The sequence below is a fragment of the Carlito syrichta genome, unplaced genomic scaffold (genome assembly GCF_000164805.1).
Source record: "Carlito syrichta isolate Samal-C Ts95f unplaced genomic scaffold, Tarsius_syrichta-2.0.1 Scaffold301784, whole genome shotgun sequence".
Taxonomy (NCBI): Eukaryota; Metazoa; Chordata; class Mammalia; order Primates; family Tarsiidae; genus Carlito; species Carlito syrichta.
In genome coordinates, this window is record NW_007245880.1 from 367,377 (window position 1) to 392,579 (window position 25,203).

Here is a 25,203-nt window from a genome sequence, read left to right on the forward strand (position 1 = left end):
ATTACAGGCATGCGCTACCACGCCCAGCTGATTTTTTGATTTATTGTAGAGATGCGGTCTCGCTGCCCAGGCAGGTCTTGAACCCGCGGGCTCAGGCAATCCACTCACCTCAGCCTCCCAGAGGCGTGGGATTACAGGCTGAGCCACTGAGCCCGGCAAGATTGCCATCTTTAAACAAACAAAAACAAAAACAAAACAAAGAAAAATAAAAATGGAATTATAAATACTGTCTTGTATATTGTTTTTTATACGCTAAAACTTATGTAACCATTTTTACTGTAGACATTTAGCCCCTTTCCAGTTTTGAAGTATTATGAATAATGTCTACCTATAGAATTTAAAGTTTTGATGAAATGTGTTATTTGATATTGACAGAACCCTAAATGTTCAGGAAATTTATTAGTAAATTAATAGTATTTAATATTTCAGATTTTCAAAAAATATTAGGAATATTTTACAAACTGAGTAGAGTTTTAGTTTTTAAAAAAATTCTTTTTGCAGTCTTACAATATCAGAGGTACAATATTTTTTCCTTACTAAAAGTGAAATCTTGTCATTTAGATGCCACCTGGGACAGCAAGACCTGGTTCTCGTGGTGGTCCCATTGGTACCAGTGGAGTTCTGTCTTCTCAGATCAAAGTTGCTGATCGTCCAGTAACACAACAAGGTTTGACTGGAATGAAGACTGGAATGAAAGGTACCTATTGTAAGAAGATGAGTGTCATGCGTGGGCCGATGTTTTGTAAGAAATAAACAATTATTAATAATAATAAAAAAGGAAGGTAAATATGCTTTGTACAATAAGTATTACAGTGCTTTACTACTGAATCAGAATTATGGCATATAAGAATTGTTACATAGCTGGGCTCGGTGGCTCAGCCTGTAATCCTGCACCTTGGGAGGCTGAGGTGAGTAGGATTGCCTGAACCTGCGGGTTCGCAACCCGCCTGGGCAACTTCACGAGACTACAATACATCAAAAATCAACCGGGCGTGGTAGCACGTGCCTGTAGTTCCAGCTACTTGGAATACTGAGGCGGAAGGATCGCCGGAGCCCAGCAGGTCGAGGCTGCGGTGGGCGGAAGCGGCCACTGCACTCCAGTCTGGGCGACAGAGTGAGACTCCAACTCAAAAAAAAAAAAAAAGAGTTGTTACATATAATTGTATCAAGTAATCAGAATTATAGTACATAATTCTTATTTTTGATTCATAAAGTTATTGTGAGGGTTAAATAACAGAATGCACATTTTGAACTATAAAGCTATATGCATATGTGAACTACTTTGATCCTTCTTTTTCTTTTCTTTCCTTTTTTTTTTTGAGTTTGGGTCTCACTCTGTCACCCAAGCTGGAGTGCAGTGGCACAATCACACTCACCAAAACCTCAACCTCCTGGACTTAGGTGATTCTTTCACCTTAGCCTCCTACTTAAGTAACTGGGACAACAGGCATGTGCCACCACACCTGGCTAATTTTTCATATTTTGTAGAAATGAGATCTTGCTATGTTGTCCAGGCTGGTGTTGAACTCGTGGGCTCGAGGAATCCTCCTGCCTTGGCCTCTCACAAAGTACAGGATTACAGGCACAAACCATCATACCCAGCCTGATCCTTATTTTTCTGTTTATGGATCTTTACTGTAACTTGAAGAAATTTGAAATAATCTTGAAGGAAAACTCAAGATTAATATTAGATTTCTAGTGTTACATAGAACTATTCTGAAATGCTTTTTGATCATTTTTTTTTAATAATTTTTTTTTCTTTTGAGATGTAGTTTCACTTTATCATCCAGGCTGGAGTGCGTTGTTGTGATCGCCTCACTGCAGGCTTGAAACCCTGGAATCAAGTGCTCTTCTTACCCAAGCCTCCCAAGTAGCTGGAACTACAGGTGCATGCCACCATGCTCAGCTGATGTTGCTCAGGCTGGTCTTGAATTCCTGGCCTCAAGTGATCCTCCCACCTTGGTCTCCCAAAGTGTGGGATTGCAGGTGTGAGCCACTGTACCCGGCCGCTTTTTGAAAGTTTCTATATCAAAATGACAGAATAATTAATACTCTATTACAGTGCTTAAGTAAGGAAATGAAGCTAACACATAGATTTATACTGAAATTCTTACCATACCTCTATATGTGTTTAGAAAGGCATAACAATACAGTATATGTTATGACTCAAAAATTTGATCTGTGGTATGTACAAACTGAAGTGTGGTGAACTCTTTGTTTTGTTTTGTTTTCTGTTTATCATAGGCAGTGGTCAGTAGTCTATGGTGAACTCTTTTATAAAGAGTGTTTTGTTTTATATTTGTGACATGATTTATCAGGAATGAAGATATAATTACAAAATTAATTATAAGATATCATATATACAACTTTTTATAATATAGTATGTTGTTCCTTTCAGGAGATTTAAATGTTCTTAGTTGTATTCTAATAACATTTTGATTAGTGAAAATTAAAAACCGACTGATTATTTAGGAATGTTTGCTTAATAATTATCAATAATGTGAAAAAAAGTCAAAATTCGATAGTCATTTAACTAGTCTTTAAAGAAATGTATTCAATTCACAGAAATGTTTACATTTTTCATATTATTAAAAACATTAAAAGTAGAAACACAAAAATTCTATAGTGAATTCATCAAATATTTATTACTGGATTAATTTCTCCTTCAAGCCAGAAGCAATATTATTTAAGATAGTTTCTGCCAATATACTTGAAAGTTTTGTACGAGGGAATTCTGGTTGTTGCCACTGTGAACTGCACTGTTTGCTGTGCCTTTTATTCTTATCTGCTCTGGCACCCCATTTCCCATTTTAATAAGATACTGCCTCTCCTGAGATAGGCTTGCAGTCAGTATTCCCTAGCCTTACCTCTCATACTTTGCAGGACACTCTCACCAGATTGAGACATTTTACCTAGGAATACTTTCTAAGTTCCATTGAAATGTAAGATCATGTTTCCAATAAAGTCTCTGAGACAGATTATGAAAAATCAGTCTTTTGCTTACATTGAGGAATGTCTGCACAGTCCAGTATGACAGCTAATTGTCCCATATAGATACTTAAATTTAAATCTGTTCCCAAGCACTGTCTACTTTATTGGATAGTGTTAATGTATAATATTTTTGTCACTGCAGAAAGTCCCTTTGGACCGCTCTGTTCTAGACTCCCTTAGACTCTCTTTCCATTCAGTCAAGCCTGTTCTGTAGTCTATTGTCGTAGCATCCCCATTTCTAGTTCCATCCTTGTAGTCTTAATTCAAGCTTCCTTTATATTATGGTTCTAAAATATTAGTTCTCTTTCCCATTTCAGTGATTCTTCTTGATTTCTTGGGGCATTCATAGGGATTGATAAATAACTCTGTGCTTTGGATTTGCTATTTCAATAGCATTTCGAAACCTAATACTAACTCTGAAAAAAATTTTTTTTAGGTCCCCAGAGGCAAATTTTAGACAAGTCTTACTATCTTGGGCTTCTTAGGTATGTTAAATAAGCATGTCTTTTCTATACTTAGCTATGATGCCTAAGCATCTTAGATACTTATATCTTAGATAATCTGTTGATTTCTAAAAATTATTTTGTATCCTAACAATTTCTGGTTAATTTGACTATCTTGCAAAATAAATGTAATAATACAATTTGACTGAGAGTTCTAATTTTATTTATTTGTATGTATGTGAGCTATATCTTTTATCTTAGTCTATTTGTGTTTCTACAACAAAATACTTCCAACTGGGTAATTTATAAATAATAGACATTTATTTCTCACTGTTCTGGAGGCAGGAAAGCCAAGACCAAGGTGCTACCGTGTCTGGTCAGGGCCTGTTTCTAATAGATGGTGCTATCTAGGTGTCCTCATGGTGGATGTGTGGAAGTGCAAAAAGTGTCTAGATAGTTTCCTCCAGCCATTTTATAAGGCACTAACGCCATCCATAAGGACTCTGCCCTCATGACCTGATTACCACCTAAGGGTATTACTTAATTGATTATCTCTTAACAGTGTTGCATTGAGGTTTCAGTTTCAACCTGAGTTTTGGAAGGAATGCAAGCATTCACACCATAGCATATCTACTTATTTTGATTGATTGGTTGATTGATTGAGTGATTGGTTGATTGATTTTCCGTTTAGAGACAGGGCCTTGTTCTGTTGCCCAGGCTGGAATATAGTGGCCCATTCACAGCTCATTACAACCTGGAACTCCTGGGCTCAAGTGATCTTCCCACCTTAGTCTCCTGTGTAGCTGAAACTACACCATACCTGACTTATTTTTAAATTTTTTTGTAACAGTGTGTTCTCACTATTTTGCCCTGGCTATTCTTAAACTCCTGGCTTCAAGTTCTCCTTCTACCGCAGCCTCTCAAAGTGCTGATATTATAGGCATGAGCCACTGCACCTGCCCTCCATAGCATGTTTATTTATTTATTTATTTTGAGTTGGATTCTTACTCTGGTGCCCAGGCTGGAGTACAGTGGCACGATTATGGCTACTGCAGCCTTGACCTGCTGGACTCAGGCAATCCTTATACCTCAGCCTTCCAAGTAGCTGGGATTATAGACGCTGCTACCATGCCCTGCTAATTTTTTGATTTATTGTAGAGACAGGTATGTCACCATGTTGCCCAGGCTGATCTCAAACTCTGGGCTTAGGCTGTCCTCTTGCCTTGGCCTCCCAAAGTGCTGGGATTACAAATGTGAGCCACTGTGTCTAGCCTCTGTAGCATAATTAAAGCTCACTTTTTTCATCTAAGAATAATCTTTTATGTTTTTTCAGTAATTATTCTGAAATATATTATTCATATTATTAAAATGTCACCGATTATATCTAATAAGAAAGTGTATATGCTTATTTATGATACATTAATCACAGCAGAATTTTATATAAGTATATATTTGGTCAATTGCTACAAATTGTTTCAATTCATTTGTAAGCTTTGTTATATGTCTCTGGGTGTGTATCTCCAAATTAAGAACTTTTTTCTTATTCTCTTCTTACCTTTTTCTTACCTTTTAGATGTTCTACTGTCCTACTCTGTTTTCCCATTTCAATTTCTTCTTGGGTCATAATTTTTATCTTCTTTCTCTCGTTTCTATTTCATTTAAGCCATTTTTCTATCATGCCTTAAGAACTCTGTTTTCTTTCTTAGTCCTTATTGATTATTTTATTTCTTAATTAACTGGATCCTTTTTCATCCTCAAACTCCTAGGAAATAATAAAGAAAAGTATAGGTTTACCCCATCTGTCCTCAAAACTAAGATCAGTAAGAAAGATAAGCTGTTAGTTGTTTAGTGTCTCTGATATTCAGCCACTTTTTAATCAAAAGAAGGAAAGAAAATATAACTATTCCTGATCCTTTCTCCTATTTCCTCTCTTCTCCAGAATTTGTGCTTCTTTGTCAAAGAATAGTTCTAGCTATTTGTGTAATTGTTTGGCTCTAGGGCAGTGGCTCTCGATTGGTGGTGATTTTGCCCCCAGGGAACATTTGGCAAGCTACATGCATTTCTTCTTGTCACAGCTGCAGTCGGGGAGATGCTACTGGCATTCAGACTTGATATGCTGCTAAACATCCTATGGGTGTACAAGATACCTCTACCATGAGGGACTATTTCCTGACCTAAAATGTCATTAATGACATTATTGAGAAACCGTACTCTAGAGGGTAGGATTGTACTAGTTTGACTAGATTTTCATCTTCCCTGGTAGCCTGATTTCATCTTTCTTTTTTTTTGAGTCAGGGTCTCACTTTGCCTGGGTCTTACTTTGCAGCTGGGATATACCTCATTCTTAATGAAATACGTCACCTAAACTTTTTATGTTTTTTTTAAGTGGATTTCACAAAACTATTTATATTATTGTTACACATTTATAAAAAGTTTAGTTTTGTTTACCTAGAAAGAGTTTTCTGATTAGAAGTAGAACTGACTTTCTTATTTCTTTTCAAATAGAAGTAAAATAAGTGAACTTACAACTGAAATTAATAAGCTTCAGAAAGAAATAGAAATGTACAATCAAGAGAATTCAGTCTATTTGTCATATGAAAAGAGGTATGTTTTTAGTACTCATTCAGTATTTTGTACTCGTAATACTGAATTTGTAGTTGTCCATATTTTTGCAATGTTCATCTCATTTATATATTTATGAATATATATTTATTTTATGCTTACAGGGCTGAAACTTTAGCTGTTGAAATAAAAGAGTTTCAAGGACAACTAGCAGACTACAACATGGTATTTTCTCTTTTTGGAGAGAATCTCCTTTGGATGTTTTTATTGCTTTTTACTACTTTAAATATGTTATTTTAAATACCAATTAATATATAAGTATATACTTATTTTGAAAGATGGAAACCATTAAAGATACAGAGAATCAAGTAACCCTTTCTTTCTCTTTTATATTTCCCTTACCAGAAATAACTTGACTTATCAGATTGATATGTATTCTTTCAATATTTAAAAAAAAATACATTTGTTTACAAATTCACAAACACACATGGTTTTTTCCCTTAAAATATTAAAATAACAACTTAATTTAATTTAATTTTTAAAAAAAGATATAGGGTACAATTGATTAGGTATACAAGTGGGTATTGTATAGATAAAGTTTGGGCCTCCCTTTGATCCCCACTTTGCCTGGTTTGAGATCAGGTACCCTTGTTGATGTTGTTCCCCCCACCACCCTGGCACTTTCTGGCTACTGCCAATCTCTTTCTTATAGTATTATGGTAAATGTTCAATGTCTTATGAGTGAGAACATGTGGTACTCAGTTTTTTGTTCCTGTGATAAATCACTGAGTTTTATAGACTCTAAATCCATCCAAATAATTTTTAAAAGTAGCGAAAATTTATTGCTTTAAAAATACTTTTGCCTTCCTATTGAGTGTTATCGTCATGAAAAATTTAAAATTTAATAATTTAACACACAGATTACCTTCATCGGATGCTTTATACAAAATATTGTGTATATTTGTAAAACAAGTATATAACATAAACAGTTCCAGAAAAGATGCTTCCACAGGTGGACTTTCAGAGAAAAACTATCTCAGCAGTGTTGATAACTGCTTCAATCCTTGGGGTGATATTGGCTTTGTAAAAATTTCTGTTGTCAGAATTTTTTTCTTCAAATTCCTTACATGCTTTAGGCAGCAGTGGTGCCTGGATTTAATAAAAGAGACAAAATTTTTTCTCACTACTCCTATTAAGAAAAACTGTTACGAGGAATAAGAACCATTCTATCATAATGGTTAGGTAAATTATGATGTACTTACTTGATATTGTTACATTGTACTTACCTAATAAAATTTTGCTGAAATTCCAGTATAATTTTTAAGTTTACCAGATTATACAAACAACAACAAACATTTTGTAGGGGCTAATATTCAGTGGGATTTTCTTTATTGAATGATGTTCTGGTTTTTTGTTTGTTCGTTTGTTTATTTGAGTTGGAGTCTCACTCTGTCACCCAGGATGGAGTACAGTGGCATGATTATGGCTCACTGCACCCTCGACCTCCTGGGCTCATGCAGTTCTCCCACCTCAGCCTCCCTAGTAGCTTGGACTACAGGCATGTGCCAGTGTGCACCTGTAATTTTTTGATTCTTTTATAGAGATGAGGTCTTGCTATGTTGCTCAGGCTAGTTTCAAACTCCTGTAACTCAAACAATCTTCTCGCCTTGGCCTCTCAGAGTGCTGGGATTACAGACGTGAGTCACTGCGCCCAGTGATGTTCTGTTTAAAATATGAGAAAAATAGTTTTTGTAAGGTATGAAATACATTTATATTAGATGAAAGGGATTTTTAGTTATACTGGAATATTTTAGGTAAAATACTTACATGTAAAATATGCTTTTTATAGGTTTAATGAGCTAATACCTATACAGGGCATTTAGCAAGGCATCTGACATAGTTAGCACTCAATAATAGTTTAGTCTTACTAGCACTTACTATTAATATTACAAATGAAAAATGTGACAGACATAGTGACTCATGCCTATAATCCTAGCACTTTGGGAGGTGGAGGTGAGAGGATTGCCTGAGCCTAGGTGCTCAAGACCAGCCTGGGCAACTTGGCAAGACCTCACCTCCACAATAAATAAAAAAATTAGCTAGGCATGGTGGCTTGTGCCTATAGTTCCAGCTACTTGGAAGTCTTAAGTGGAAGGATTGCCTGAGCCCAGCAGGTCAAATCTGCGATAACTGTGAATGCGCCATTACACTCCAGCCTGGGTGACAGTGAGACTCCAACTTCAAAACAAAAAAGAAGAAGAAAGAAAGAAAGAAAAAAATGTGTATACACTAATATATATTATATTATAAAGCTTAATCCACTATTTATGAAACAGTTGTTTATAAGTTTAATTCAATTTTATTGTGTTGAGTAGCTATTTAATAAGGAAATAAACATTTTTTTAAAAGCTTAATCTTTTATAATCAATTATACCCATCAATTATGCTCCATCACTTGCAAAATTTCCTTGTCTTTAAAATATGGGCAATATTATCTACTTCATAGCATAATTGTAAAAACTGAGTTAATATAACAAGCTCAGGACAGTGTTTGGCACAAGGTAAATACTCTGTTAGCTGTTGATATCATTCCCTAATTTTTTGAAGTAGCCTTACTGGTGTTCTATCTGTGCTTTGCATTGTTGAACTTTAAACAAATTTTTAAGATGGAGGCAATATTTTTGACATTTTTATTACTGTAAATTTGTAAAACTGCTAACACTACTTTTTTGTGGAAAAAAAAGGAGAGAGTGCCAGCTCTTTCTAAAACTCTTTTCTTTTCTAGACCTTTCTTTATAAGCTCAGTCAACTTTTCAGAGTAGGCAGAGCTCTACAAGGTATGGTTTACAGAAAGAGTAGTTTATTACTGCTCACTTATCCACCCCCCAAAATGTAGTTTATTTATTGGCCAAGTGTATAATATGTGCTTACTTAGATAGCTCAGTATATGTTTTTATCTTAGATGATAAGTTACTTAAAGTATGAACATTTAAATTATTTTCTTGTAATTTATTACATTATTTGTAATACCAAATACTTATTTTATTAATTACAGAGAATATGTATAAATACTAATGGAATGATGTGTGTGTATTTTTTTTGTATTTTTATTTTTAGTTGGTAGATAAACTTAATACCAATACTGAAATGGAAGAAGTAATGAATGATTACAATATGGTAAGAACATTTTATAATTACAAGCCATGTATCTGCATAAATCATATCCTCCAAAACAAAGCATTTATATCTGGAAATATGTTGATAAAATTTTAAGAACCTTGGAGAGGAGTATTACCCGAATTTTAAATGCCACTATTAGAATTGAGCTCCCTTAGTTGCTCTTTTTTAGTTTCTTCCTTTTGATTGGCTCTCTCAAGTGGATTAGTGTCTATCTACAAACCCATGTTTTGACTGGTCTCACACTTAGTATTACTTAGAGAGTGCCATCTCCATTTCCTAGCATATGCATTAGTTTACAGTATTTATGGTTTAATTTTTGTACAAGTGGAGCTGAGTGCCCAATGGAGATAAATGGTAGCTTTATATAGTTTTTGTAGTAAAGGGATTAAAATGAATAGATATGATGCCATACATATAATAATTTTTCATTGGTAAATACGAACTTGTGTTCAATGTTTTTAGATATTTGGTAGAAAACAGTAAACTATATTAATAGCTACCTTGATTATAAATATTTGGTGAAAATAGCATACAGTTTATAACTTACACAGTTTGTAGTTTATTTACATGAACAAAAGTATCCTATGAAAACATAATTTTTATAAAATGACTTATAAATTTGGGGTCCCGTGCTATGAAGATTAAGTTGATTGTTTTTGGCTTTAGAAAATAGGAGTATTCACAAATTAAAAATTGTATTTTCATGGCAGATATAAAAAGTAAAACCTTTCTTACGTGTTTCTGTTGTTTGGGATAGGTTCATATTCTAGGCCTGGATGCACAGGGAGAGTGAACTAGCAGTACTTAGATAAAATACTGAGTGATTTAGAAATAAAACTTGTCTTGGTTCTGCATTTTGCATGTTACTAAATCAAATATTTATTGAATACCTAGTAAATTCTTAAAATTCGTAAATATATGTAAATTTACAATGTATCATTTGACAGATCACTAAAGTACAATGAATATTTTTGGTGTGAGATTGTGATGCCTGGTTTAAAAAAGCTGGTTCTTTCTAGCTCATATTATTGTTGGTTAAATGAAGGAATTAATATATTTTTTATTTTAAACTTTGAATGTAGCATTAGAATTACTATAATAATCTCTCATTTAGCCAAATCTCTCATAACCAAAATAACCTTTAAAGAAAGAATTTGGTTTAATGGTTATTTATCACTAACTTTTGTGTTAACTGTTTATTCAGCTTAAAGCTCAAAATGATCGAGAAACACAGAGTATGGATATATTATTTACTGAAAGACAAGCGTAAGTACAACTTACTTAAAGCTCAGATTCACAAGTTAACTTTTTTAGGTAGTTTAACTTATGAGTAATTTGTTTTCCTGTATATTTCTTAACTGTTTTTCACTGTTATCTTTTTCATTGAAAATGTTAGTATTTACAATACAAATTTTATGTTTATGCATCCGTTATCTTCATTTACCATTAAATAGCTAAATTCTGTATATGAAAATTACTGCATAGCATATATAAATAGAGTTTCTGCTTCTAGGAGCTGAAAACCTGCGAGGGGTAAGAACATCTTTATATCTACCATTGATAATTTTAACCTGGTTTGAATTATGATATTTCAGCCCCAATATAATGAAAGATACATTATTAGTCAGTAAGCTATTTGTATTATTTCATTAGCATTGATATCTAATAGTTACATTAGTAATATACATTATATATAGATGATGTGTGTTTCTTCATATTTATTTCTGTAACGTGTCTGAAGACTAAATGCCAACTAACTTTGACTTTAGTAATAAAATAACTGTAGCAGTGGCAGTGATGCCTACAAAGATAATAAGTAGATGTGATATAGTTAGCATAATTATTCTTCATCTGCTTTTTGACCTTAATTAAATATTGTCTAAGACAGCACCTACATAGAAGATGAGCTATTCTACAAACACACATAGAAGCACATTCTGTCCCAGAAATTTATTAATATTCAACTCTTTGAGACAAGGATAATAATTAACCAAATTACCAAGATTAAGTAACACCAAAAACATTTTCATGTTACCTCTGCATAAACTAAATATTTGATGAAGAGTAGAAGGTTGAAAATATACTGATAAAATATTTGAAGGATAAATATAATTATTTTATTTATTTATTTTTTTGAGTTGGAGTCGCACTCTGTCGCCCAGACTGGAGGACAGTGGTACACTTCCAGCCACCGCAGCCTCAACCTGCTAGCTCCAGCGATCCTTTCGCCTCAGCCTTCCTAGTAGCTGGAACTACAGGCGCGCGCTACCACGCCCAGCTAATTTTTTTTTTTTTTTTTTTGAGTTGGAGTCTCACTCTGTCGCCCAGACTGGAGTGCAGTAGCCGCTCCCAGCCACCGCAGCCTCGACCTGCTGGGCTCAGGCGATCCTTCCGCTTAGCCTTCCAAGGACCTGGAACTACAGGCCCACGCTACCACGCCTGGCTAATTTTTTGATTTATTGTAGAGATGAGGTCTCGCCTGCCCAGGTGGGTCTCGAACCCGCGGGCTCAGGCAGTCCACTCACCTCAGCCTCCCAAAGGCACGGGATTACAGGCTGAGCCACCGAGCCCGGCTTAATTTTTGATTTATTGTAGAGATGAGGTCCTGCCAAGTTGCCCAGGCGGGTCTTGAACCCGTGGGCTCAGGCAGTTCACTCACCTTAGCCTCCCAAAGCACGGGATTGCAGGCTGAGCCACCGAGCCTGGCTGATAAATATAATTTAAATATAATTCCTCTTTTGATTAAAAACAATGTCTCTTCAATATATCACTTGATGCTTCTGTAAAGTGATTTCTTAAAAACTGAAAAATGTTTCTTTTTTTAAATGAAGAAAATTTTGTTCATAGTGACCAAGCTCTTACTTGAAAACTTTACTTTTTGTTTAATTAACCTAGTTTTAAACCACTTAGCAAATATTTATCATTTGCTATATATGAGATAACCTCTTAGGTGCCTAAAAGAATAAGAAATATATTGGTTACAACCCCTAAAGACTAGAGTTTAGAACATTTCAGTCTTTATTTACTTTATCATTTATCTTGAAATTTATATAATACCCAAGTCAGATTTATAAATATATTTACATATTTTATGGATACTTCATCCAAAAAACATAATTTCCATATTAAAAGCTTAAATTTTTGATGTCATAGATTTTTATGTGTATTTGCTTTATTTAAGAAACAATTCTTCAAATGTGGTAGTTTGTCCTGAAGCTATCACTGTAGAGTTTCAGAATTGTATCTATAATTGTAGTTGAGGCTGAGTGAAATGAATTCTTTTGTCCCTTTTAAGCAGAAATGTAAATTAAGAATAAAAGTTATTTTTATGAAGTTTACTCTTACATGCACTAGGAGAATAGATTTATTTCATTTGTTAACTAGATGGCCAACATCTTAATCACACAAAGATCTATCTTGACTTTATACATTCAAAGGGACCAAGAAATGCCATGCCTTGAGAAGGCTGCTGTAAAAAACTTTTGTTTTCATTCTCTTTTAGAACCACCATTTAGTGTGATATGACCATCTGACTTATTATGGAAAATCTATTTGTAATAAGTTGGTTATAATATACAGACTTTGTTTATTACTACAGTACTTAGGCACCTGGTTTTATTTCCGTTTCAGATACCTGCTTGAACTTATGATTCTCTTCTATCTCTCATGTCTACACATTTTAGTATTCGTCCAAATCAGTTGTCTTTTAAAAACATAAGTAATTATAATTTTATACCCATTTATTTTTATTTGTTTAGTCAGATATTTACTGAATACCCAATATTCAGTAGAGGCTCATGAAGATAAGAGATAGGTGTAGTCTTTGCTGATTTACAATTTTATTTCATTTTACTACATTTCTCAAATATTAATATTTGCATCTTATAATTAGGAAATGATATTTTGGCAGAATGATAGATTATTTAGAAAAGGATACCCTGTGTTTCTATAATCATGTCATTCTTATAATTGAGATTTAAAACAAAGCATAATTGACATATACTGAGAAATATTAATCATAATTTTTTCCTTTATTAAAGGCATGTTTCTGGCCATTGCTTTGCTAAGCTCTGGTCGGATTGTGTGGCTCTTTGAGCTATGGCTGCTATGCTTCCTAGCTTTAGCCCTCTCCCCTACTCTGGGGAGGTGAATCTCCTCTCTTTCTCTCTAATTTACTTTCTAAATAAACTATATTTTCCAATCTAAAAAAATAAAAAAATAAATAAAAGCATGTCTCTATAAATACAAGCAAATATGAATAAACACAAGCAAATGTGTATATTATAAATGAGTACATTCTTCGATTTCACAGGTATGTCATTTCAAACAGTTTATGTTTTCCCTCAGTAGACATTTGTGCTAAATTCACTATTTTTATAACTTTAAAAATGACTATTCTACAAATTATGACATAGGTCTACATTATTTTAGCCTCTTTTTTCTAAGAAATTATTACACACATGCACATTTTAAGAACTCTATTACAGAGAAATTTGAACATACCCAGAAATAGCATGTTAAAACATTATGTATCCATCTCCCAGTTGCCTCAGTTCATATCCAACCCTGCTCCATCTACACCTGCAGCCACTGTTCCTTTCCATGTCCATAAATATATTTCAGTGTTTAGAGATCTCTCTAAAATAAATAGGTAAATATACTTAATTTCCCCATATATGGAAGGTAAAAATTATAGATTGTTCTACAGTTTTTAATGCCACTTCTTGTATTGATACATTGTTAAATTATTGTAGACAATTGATTATAAGGAATTGGCAAATAATTCACTTTAGACTCTTCTAGTATATTCTCAAGGCCAATGTTTTCCAGTGTTCTTTGGATTGTTACTGTATTATGAATTCTTAATATGTATACCTCAAATAATATGTTCTGTTGTCAAGTGAGTTTGAAAACTTCTTTTTTTTTTTTTGAATTGGCGTCTCACTCTGTCACCCAGGCTGGAGTGCAGTGGTTCACCACAGTCTCAACCTTCCGGGCTCAGGTGATCCTTCGCCTCAGTCTTGAGTAGCTGAGACTATAGGTATGTGCCACTATACTTAGCTTATTTTTTAATTTTTTTTTTTAGTTGGAGTCTCACTCTGTCGCCCAGACTGGAGTGCAGTGGCCTCTCCCGGCCACCGTAGCCTCGACCTGCTGGACTCCAGCGATCCTTCCACCTCAGCCTTCCAAGTAGCTGGAATTACAGGCATGTGCTACCACGCCCGGCTGATTTTTTGATTTATTGTAGAGATGAGGTCTCGCTGCCCAGGCAGGTCTTGAACCTGCGGGCTCAGGCAATCCACTCACTTCAGCCTCCCAGAGGCGTGGGAGATCTCACTATGTTGCCTAGTGAACAGTCTTCGCTGGGCTCAAACAATCCTCCCACCTTGGCCTCCCAAACTGCTAGGATTACAGACATGAGCCACCACGCCTGGCTGAAAAATTCTTAATACTTTGTTCTTGAGTAATCAGAGCAGTTTAGCTTAGTTAAGTCTTAGTTAAGCCCTACTGAAAAGAATCTTGTTTCATTTGTGTTTTTTCTATAGTACTTTGACCATGTACCTTTTTCTTTTGCTGTAAATATTTGTGAATGTCTCTCTGGACATTAGAGTTCTAGAAAAACAATTTGGGAAAACATCTATCTACGGAATAGATAGAAACAGCTATCCATGGACCACCTGGAGATTCCTCAGCCTCAGCACAGACCCACTTGAACAAAAATCACTCAGAGAGAGGCAGAAATATATATTTTTAAAAACGAGATTTATAGATAATTGTGCTACCTGCTTTGGAAGCCACCATGATATTAAATTGTAATGATACTGCATTATATGACAGCTTTTCTTTATAACTGAAATCTTTAGTAACCTTTTAGCAGTTTTGCCTGAACATTGTGCTTGTGTTTTAAAATGATAAAGAAATTTATTGTGCTAATTCAGGAAGATTTTCCAACTCTATGGCTTCACTTTGTGAGCATAACATCAATCTTAGTGTATTATTTAAGCTATCTCTATTCCTCACTTTGACTTATCGCTATGTAATTCCAAAACCTTTTATTTCTTTACTGATTGGAACTTTAGAATAATTTAATACATATTACATCAAATATCTCTTAATATGAGAATCTGTTCATTTTTTATGAGTGAATAGTTTTCTTTAGGTCTTCTCCTTACTAGTCTGTACAGTCTCCTAAATATTGCTGAGACTAATAATGTTAGTATTATAGACTGACTGTATAACTATTATCTACCAAGGAGTGTAAGTTACTGTATTTGGAACAGCTTGCTCAGCACAATACAATAAAAAATGTTGTATGTTGTAAATATTAATGTCTACTAGCTATAGTTTAGTATGTCACATCAAAATCTTCATGTTTAAACTGTGAGTGAACCAATAACATTGTTTTAAAAATTAAGCATTGAAATGAATTAATTTTCTTCACATAATTCATGGGTATCTATATATTTGTCTTCAATATACCCATCATCTTCTACCACAAATGAATGCAATTGTTCAAATATTACTGTAGTTTCTTCAGAGTTTTTATCTGGTATCTGTGAAAGATAACTTGGATTTCCAGTGCAACCATCTTCATGGGTTTCTACTTCATGCTCTTCCAGGCGATGATGATTGTAACTAAGCAGAATATTGTACCATATTGGGCATTTGATAGCAATAAAAATGAGGAGTGAAGTAATCAGTACAGTGACAACAACGCCAATGAGAAAAGTCCAGCTTTTACCAAAAGGTTCATGTCCTTAAATGGAATAAGGAGAGAGAGAGAAGAGAGAGAGAGAGAGAATATGAATTTGTTAAATTGACAGAAATAAAATCATTATAATAATATGTTCTAATATGACCCAATATTGGTATTAGAAATAAACATCCATTATTATTTTCTTGGGAAAAAAGTTACTAAAACTGCACTAAATTAAAAATCTATTTCTTAGCGTGGTGAAATAATAACTTTGTTCAAAACTAGCTACCTGCCTTTGCAGGTTTTGTTATCTGTTTACCTAAGACCTTTACTGATTTATTCTCATTAAGATTCTGACTTGACTTGACTTGATTCTGAGACAAAGACTCAGAGAAGTTAAATGATTTGCACAGTACATTTGACTAATAACTAGCACACCCTAGTTTGGAAGCCTGCTATTTTGTGAACCTAGTTGAGATGAGGAATTGTTCCCTTACATTTATAGACATTTAAAGTAAATAAAGATAATGAGAACTACCTCAGTTTATTTAGTATGATATATTCAGCAGTATTAATATTCAGAACCAGTATATTACCTGAATTTCTTGTTAAGTTGTTCAAAGAGCTATTAAATGTTGAATTGCAAATGGACTGAACATAAAGATCTTCAGTTATAGGTGAAGGAAATTTTGAGTGGCATTCAGCCTTAAATGTTTTGATATTGTAGCTTTTCAGGTCGTCTGGATGTCTACACATGGTAATATTCTCATATTCTAGTAAATCAGAAAGAATAAACTAAGATTTATTATAAAGAATAGTTAACATTTTAAAATTTCTTTTTATCTAGAATTTTTTGACACATCTGTGAATTTTCAGGATGTTATAAACAATTCTTGTTGTATTCGCCTAGCAGCACAATGAGGGAATGATGAACATTTCCGTTTATTAAAATTATTTTATTTTGTGTTCGTGAATATTTTATGATTAAAATTGTGATTACAATCTATATCTCAGGCACAGCATGGTTTGCAGTTAGAATAGGACACCTGTTTTAAGCTACTCTCTAGGAGATACTTTAAAAAATGTCATATATTGACTTTGCTAACAATACATGAGGTGACATTATTATCTCACATATATAAAACATTTAAATTTTTTCCCCCTGGTATGGAAGAAGGAGAACATCTATATAACAATTATTTTTTAGTGTTTCTTCCTGTTTCCTTTAATCAGAAATAGTTTTCTTTTCTTTAAAACATGACATGGTAGCTTTTCTGTGGTAGAAGATTTGAAATTAATCACATTTTGGTTTTGATTAATTTAAATTATAATAGCTTACCTAAAGTCACATTTGATGTGTTCAGCCAGTTCTGCAAATTGAATAGACTACAGGAGCAGTTCCAGGGGTTTCCATATAAAATTATGAATTCCAGATGAAATAATTGTGGTACATCAAAATAGCTTATGAAATTGCCTTGCAGATTCAGAAGTCTTAGGTTTCTTAGAGGTACAAATATATCAGCACTCAGTTGTAATATTTTGTTTTGGCAGAGATACAACTGTTTTAGTTTATTTAAGCCTACAAATGCACCCAGTTGAATAATAGAGATGGAGTTTCTACAGATATTTAAAATTTCTAGATTGGAGAGGTTACCAAAACTGTCATTATGTAAGATACTAACATTGTTCTGAATCAAGTAGAGCTCAGTGAGTAAAAAATACCTCTGGAGAACCCTTGTGTCTTTAACGTTAAGTGTAATTTGGTTGTAACTGAGATCAAGTATAATAACATCTTTCTTGATATCTGCTGGAATCACAGAATAATTTTTTTCAGTTAAATTGCATTGGACTTCCTAAAAAAGAAGAAAATTAGAATTAATCAGGAAAAATATTGACAGAATTTCCCAAAACTTCATATTTAAGCACTTAATTGGAAGGACATCATTTTGGGAAAAAAATCTACCTAATTTTTTGCTGTTAAAGTGTAAAAATGGTAGAGCAAATATTTTTCTTCATGATTGAGATGAAATACTGGAGATTAAGGAAATTCTGACACATACAATAGAGCAAAGAGATTCCAGTTTGTTATATAGGTATCTTCTAACTGTTACTGAGTAATTATTACAGAAAGAAAAAATATTGGTATATTCCTATTTATATATGTAAAAATACATGGTAAATAATAATTCTGCTAACTTACTTAATATTCCAGCATTCAAGATTGCATTTATAATAAGGAAATTATGTAGAAAATTTAAAAAAAACAGCCAAGCTACCAACATTATACCTACGGCTATTAAATAATTAGGAAATCATACCCAATATATAGCTCTCTGAATTTAACAGCTCGATGTTTGTTGTTTTAAAAAATACTTACTTTATATCAGAAATGGAGCTATGTATTGAATTTAAAGAGCCACACAACCTAAGATACTTTCCTTAGGTAAGTATAGACTGAAAGAGTTACTGTTTTTACTGAATAATAAACTAAGAATAAATAGAACTAAGAATAGTTCTTGTTTGTTTTTGGTTTTGCAGTTAGATTGTCCTACCAATAATGATAATGCAAATAACAATAATTTTCCTCATAAATATGTGATTTTTTAAAAGAACCTTTCTACATTGTAAATTGGTTACTGTGTCTGATTTTATAGTAAAAATTTTAAATTTCTCCTTTAGTCAACTCAGTTAAAGAAAAATGAAGGCTGCTATTGTCAAATTAGAATCTGGCTCAGATCACAGATATTAAGTATAAACAACGAAATAAAGACTTAGTTTTGATAGCTCAGATTTTCTTTGTTTTCTTTTGTCACCTTTTGATATCTTGCTAAATGTACAGAAAATGTACCTTTGAAAATATTTTTACTACCTTGGTTGTAAAAACTTACTGTTTTAGAAGTCTGTCTTTCGTCTGATAATAATAACATGGAGAAGAGACAAAACAAGATTGTGATGCATATGACTTTCATCTTGCACGCCTGATAAAAAAGAGAGTATTTGCATTTCAACAGGAGACTAGAACTTTAGAGATTTTGAGGACATTATATTTTTCTTTTTGAATCTATTTTTTTCTTAAAATACATAAAATGTGAAACAATGGCATGACTGTTCACCTCCTTGCACTCTAATCTTAAAAAAAATTAGGCTGGGCTCATTGGCTCAGCCTGTAATTCCAACACTTTGGGAGGCCGAGGTGAGTGGATTGCCTGAGCCCACAGGTTCAAGACCAGCCCAGGCAACTTGGTGAGACCTCGTCTCTACAATAAATCAAAAATTAGCTGGGTGTGGTAGCACGCACGTGTAGTTCCAGCTACTTGGAAGGCTGAGGCAGAAGGATCACTGGAGCCCAATGGCTGTAAGCATGCCACTGTACTCCAGCCTGGACAATGAAGTGAGACTCCAACTCACAAACAAACAAGCAAACAAACTAAAAATTCCTGTGGAAAATGAGAGACTATATATGTACCTTTCTTGTGTAAGAAAATTTTATTTTAAATTTAAAAAAAAGCAACAACAGGATTTTCTGAGATCATATATTTTCATGAACCTTCTGGTTATAAGAGAAGTGATATCTGAATTTTAGCTAAATTTATTTTTAAATTTATTTTACATATTAGATTCAGGGGGTACAAATGTATGTTTGTTACAATATTGTTTATTGGTGGGGATGGTTGGGCTTCTAGTCTACCCATTTCCCAAATAGTGAACATTGTACCCAATATATAATTTTCAGTCCTTACCCTGCCCCTCATTCTCCCTTTTTTTTGCAGTACCCCAGTGTTGATTACTTTCAACTTTATGTACATGTGTATACGTTGTTTAGCCTCCACTTATAGGTGAAAACATGTGGTATTTGGTTTTGTTTCTGAGTGAGTTCACTTAGGATAATGGCCTCTAGCTCTATTCATATTATTGCAAAACAATAATTTCATTCTTTTTTTTTTTTTTGGAGTTGGAGTCTCACTCTGTCACCTAGGCTGAAGTGCAGTGGCACAGTCATGGCTACTGTAGCCTTCACCTGCTGGGCTCAGGCAATCCTTCTGCCTCAGCCTTCCAAGAAGCTTGAACTACAGGCGTGGGCCACCGTGACCAGCTAAGTTTTTGACTTATTGTAGAGACAAGGTCTTGCCAAGTTGCCCAAGTTAGTCTCAAATCCCTGGGCTTAGGTAATCCTCTCGCCTTGGCCTCCCAAAGTGCTGGGACTATGGGTATGAGCCATCATGCCTAGCTGATTTCATTCTTTTTTGTGGCTGTAGAGACTTAATATTTTTTAAAGTGTCTCCTAGAACTCATGAAAGAAACTTTAAAGTGGTTGAAGTGGTTGTAAATTTAGAAATTTTAATATATAAATGTATGAGAAGAAATTTCAGAATATATATTTATGTATATGTGCAATGTAAGTACAATATAATATATGCTTATACTGCTGCTTCTTAATTTTTCAACTTTAGCCATTGTATATTGGTATTATCCTTGACTTACAGCTGTGGGAGATGAAAATCTTCAGCTCTCATTTTCTTCCCCCTGTGGTAATTTTAAAAAATTTTATTATTTTTAATTTTATTATTTTTTTGAGTAGGAGTCTCATTCTGCTACCCAGGCCGGAGTGCAGTGGCATGCTCATGGCTACCACAACCTTGACCTGCTGGGTTCAGGTGATTCTTCTGTCTCAGCCTTCCAAGTAGCTGGAACTACGGGCGTGTGCCACTATGCTGGGCTCATTTTTTTGACTTATTGTAGAGTCGAGTCTCACCAAGTTGCCCAGGCTGGTCTTGAACCCCTGGACTCTAGAGCAATCTGCTTGCCTCACCCTCCCAAAGTGCTGGGATTACAGGTATGAGCCACCACGCCTGGCAAAATTTTACTGATACATAATATTTGTACATAGTTTTGGGACACATATGATCATTAAATACATTCATATAATTTGTAAAGGTTATATCAGTATTGTTGGGGTATCCATCACCTTAAATATTCATCTTACTGTTATGCTAGAAACATTCAAATAATTCTCTTCTAGATATTTTGAAATAGCACCCTAACAATAGGTCTTATTTCATTTCTTCTATCAAACTGTATATTTGTCCCATTAATCACCCTACTCATCTAATATTAGGCTTTATTCCTTCTGTCAAGCTGTATATTTGTACCCATCAATCAACTTCTCTTTATCCCCGCTCTCCCTAATAACCTTCTGGATCTCTGGTAACCACCAATCTACTCTCTGTATGAGATCCACTTTTTCAACTCCCACTTTTTTTTTTTCTTTTTTTTTTTTTTGAGTTTGAGTCTCACTCTGTCGCCCAGACTGAAGTGCAGTGGCCGCTCCTGGCCACCGCAGGCTCGACCTGCTGGGCTCCAGCGATCCTTCTGCCTCAGCCTTCCGAGTAGCTGGAACTACAGGCGCGCGCTACCACACCGGGCTTATTTTTTAAAATTTATTGTGGAGATGTGGTCTCGCCAAGTTGCCTAGGCGGGTCTTGAACCTGTGGGCTCAGGCAATCCACTCACCTCAGCCTCCCAAAGGCGCCGGATTACAGGCTGAGCCACCGAGCCTGGCTAGCTCCCACTTTTGAGTGAGAACATGCGATGTTTGTCTTTCTGTGCTTGGCTTATTTCATTTAACATAATTACCTCCAGATTCTTTCATGTTGCCTCAAGTGACAGGATTTCTTTCTTTTTTTTTTTATGGCTCAATAATCTTCCATTATGTATATAATCACATTTTTTAATCCATTCATCTATTGGTGGGCAGCTTGTTTGATTCATTATTTTGGCTACTGTGAATAGTGCAGCGATAAACATGGGAGTCAGATATCTTTTTGATATATTGATTTTTTTCTGTTGTATATGTGCTTAGTGGTAGGAATGCTGGAACATGTAGTTCTATTTTTAGGGTTTTTTACATTTTAGAGCCTCAAGACTGTTCTCCACAGTGGCTGTGCATGCATTCCCACCAACAGTGCATGAGGACTTCCCTTTCCCCACATCCTCACCAGCATCTGTTATTGCCTGTCTTTTTGGTAAAAGCCATTTTAACTCAGGTGAGATGCTATCTTGCTGTAGTTTTGATTTACATTTTTCTGTTGATTACTGATGTTGAACTTTTTTTCCTACACCTGCTTATCATTTGTATATCTTCTTTTTTTTTTTTTTTTTTTGAGTTGGAGTCTCACTCTGTCGCCCAGACTGGAGTGCAGTGGCTGCTCCTGGCCACCGCAGCCTCGACCTGCTGGGCTCCGGCGATCCTTCCGCCTCAGCCTTCCAAGTAGCCGAAACTACAGGCATGCGCTACCACACCTGGCTGATTTTTTGATTTATTGTAAAGATGAAATCTCGCTGCCCAGGCAGGTCTCGAACCCGCAGGCTCAGGCAATCCACTCACCTCAGCCTCCCAAAGGCACGGGATTACAGGCTGAGCCACCGAGCCCGGCTGTATATCTTCTTTTTAGAAATGTCTGTTCATATCTTTTGCCCATTTTAAATTGGATTATTTTTTTTTTTTTTTTGCTAGTGAGTTATTTGAATTCCTTATTCTGAGTATTAATTTCTTGTTAGATGGGTAGTTTGCACATATTTTCCTTTAACCTATGGGTTGTCTTTTCACTTTAGTTGTTTCTGTTTTGTTTTTACTACGCAGAAGCTTTTTAGCTTGATAAAATCCTATTTGCCTATTTTTGCTTTGGTTGCCTGTGCTTTTGAGGTCTTAGACACAAAAAAAATCATTGCCCAGCTTATTATTCTGGAGTAATTCCCTAATGTTTTTTTCCTAGTAGTTTTATAGTTTTGGATCTTAGATTTAAGTCTTTAATCTACTTTAATTTGATTTTTGTGCATGGTGAAGTTTCATTCTTCTGCATATAATTATTCAGTTTACTCAGCACCATTTATTGAAAAGACTGTCCTTTCCCCGTTGTATGTTCTTTGTTGAAGATAAATTGACTGTAAATGCATGAATCTGTGTCTGGGTTCTCTGTTCCATTGGTTTGTGTGTTTCTTTTTATGCCAGTACCATGCTGATTTGGTTATTATAACTTTTTAGTAAATTTTGAAGTCAGGTGATGTGATGCCTCCAGCTTTGTTACTTTCTGCTCAGGATTGTTTTGACTATTTGGAGTCTTTTGTGGTTCTGTATATATTTTGGGATTTTTTTTTTTCTATTTCTATAAAGAATGTCATTGAAATTTGGTAAGGATTGCATTGAATTAGTACATTGCCTTGGGTAGTATTGTCATTTTAATAATGTTAGTTCATCCACTCAATGAGCATGGGATATCTGTTTTTATATGTGTCTTCAATTTCTTTTTCTTTTTTCCTTTCTTTTTTTTGAGTTGAGGTCTTGCTCTGTTGCCCAGGTTGGAGTGCACAGTAGCACAATCACAGCTGACCACAGCCTTGACCCCCTGGACTCAGGTGATCCTTCCACCTCAGCCTTCCAAGTAGCTGGGACTACAGGTGTGTGCCACAACTCCCACATAATTTTTTAATTTTTTTGTAGTGACAAGGTCTCATTATATTGCCCAGGCCGGTCTTGAACTCCTGGGCTCAAGCATCCCTCCTGCCTTGGCCTCCCAAAGTGCTGGGATTACAGATACAAGTCATTATACCTGGTCTCTAAATTTCTTTCATCAGTGTTTTATAGTTTTCCTTATATAAATCTTTCATAGCTTTGGTTAATTTTATTCTGGTATTTTATATTTTTTGTGGCTATTGCAGGCAAGGTTGTTTTCTTGATTTTTTTTTCATATTTTTTGCTGTTGGCGTATATGAATTCTTGTATGTTGATTTTATATTTTGAAAGGTCACTGAATTCTTTTATGGATTCTAACAGATTTTTTTGTGGAGTCTTTAGGTATTTCTGAGTATAAGAACATGCCATCTGTGAACAAGGCTAATTTGATCTCTTTCTTTTCCATCTGGATGCCTTTTATTTCTCTCTCTCGTCTAACTGCTTTGGCCAAGACTTTCAGTATGATATTGAATACAAGTGGTGAAAATGGGCATCCTTGTCTTATTCCAGATCTTAAAGGAAGGTCCTTTGGTGTTAGCTGTGCGTTTGTCCTATATGTCATTCTTTTTTTTTTTTTTTGAGTTGGAGTCTCACTCTGTTGCCCAGTCTGGAGTGCAGTGGCCGCTCCCAGCCACAGCAGCCTCGACCTGCTGGGCTCTGGCAATCCTTCCACCTCAGCCTTCCAAGTAGCTGTAACTACAGGCGCGCGCTACCACACCCGGCTAATTTTTTGATTTATTGTGGAGATGAGGTCGAACCCACAGGCTCAGGCAGTCTACTCACCTCAGCCTCCCAAGGCATGGGATTACAGGCTGAGCCACCAAGCCCGGCTTATTCATTATTTTGAAGTATGTTCCTTCTATACCTAGTTTGATGAAGGTTTTATCATAAAGGGATGTTGAATTTTATCAAATTCTCTTTTGGTATTTATTGAAATCATTACATGGTTTTTGTTCTTGGTTCTGTTAATGTGATGTATCACGTTTATTTATACATTATTTATTTAATAATAATTACTATTTTTTAAGATGGGGTTTCATTTTGTTGTCCAGGATTGTCCTCAAACTCCTGGGTTCAAGTGATCCTTCCGTCTCAGTTTCCCAAAGAGCTAGGATTACAGGCACATGTCATTCTGCCCAGCTTACCATTTTTATTTTCTTGTATATGTTGAACCATTTTTGCATCCCTGAATGAATACTGTGAATGATCTTTTTAATGTGTTGTTGAATTTGGTTTGCTAGTATTTTTTGTTGAAGATTTTTTGCATTTGTGTTCTTCAGGGATATTGGCCTGCAGTTTTCATATTTTGTTGTGTCCTTGTCTGGTTTTGGTAGCAGGGTAATGCTGGCCTTTGGAATGAGTTTGGAAGGATTTCCTCCTCTTCAGCTTTTTTTGTAGAATTGATATTAGTGCTTTTTTAAATAGCAGAATTCAGCAGTGAAACCATCAAATCCTAGACTTTTCTTTGATGGGAGAGTTTTTATTGTGGTATTGATCTCATTACTTATTACTGGCTATTGAGGTTTTCTGTTTCTTCATGGTTCCTTCTTGGTAGGTTGTATGTGTCCAGAACCCATCATTTTCTTCTGGATTTTTCAATTTGTTGCTGTATAGTTGTTCATAATGGTCTCTAATGATTTGTACTTCTGTGGTCTCAGTTGTTTTGTTTTTGATTTTTTTTTTCTTTTGGGTCTTCTCTCCTCTCTATTTTTTATTCTAGTTAAAGCTGTGTTGATTTTTGTTTATCTTTTCAAAAAAACAACTTTCACTGATCTTTATTTTTTTTAGCCTCAATTTCACTTATTTTTGCTCAGATATTT

The 25,203-nt window shown here is 34.7% G+C and overlaps 2 protein-coding genes across 2 annotated transcripts in view; one reads left to right on the forward strand and one right to left on the reverse strand.

The window, feature by feature from the left end:
* Positions 1-25,203, forward strand: part of IFT74 (intraflagellar transport 74) — a 115,954-nt gene that overhangs the window by 12,961 nt on the left and 77,790 nt on the right. Inside the window, exons 3-8 of the mRNA XM_008055228.1 lie at positions 562-697; positions 3,428-3,476; positions 5,940-6,038; positions 6,161-6,221; positions 9,114-9,173; positions 10,381-10,442. Coding sequence (XP_008053419.1) covers positions 562-697; positions 3,428-3,476; positions 5,940-6,038; positions 6,161-6,221; positions 9,114-9,173; positions 10,381-10,442 — 467 coding nt within the window. The remainder of the gene's footprint in view (positions 1-561; positions 698-3,427; positions 3,477-5,939; positions 6,039-6,160; positions 6,222-9,113; positions 9,174-10,380; positions 10,443-25,203) is intronic.
* On the reverse strand, positions 15,605-18,853 carry LRRC19 (leucine rich repeat containing 19). Its single transcript, XM_008055226.2, has 4 exons — positions 18,762-18,853; positions 17,213-17,726; positions 16,470-16,646; positions 15,605-15,933 (listed from the first exon to the last, which is right to left on the reverse strand). Exons 1-4 carry the CDS (start codon positions 18,840-18,842, stop codon positions 15,605-15,607), a joined length of 1,101 nt encoding a protein of 366 aa, XP_008053417.1. The 5' UTR covers positions 18,843-18,853.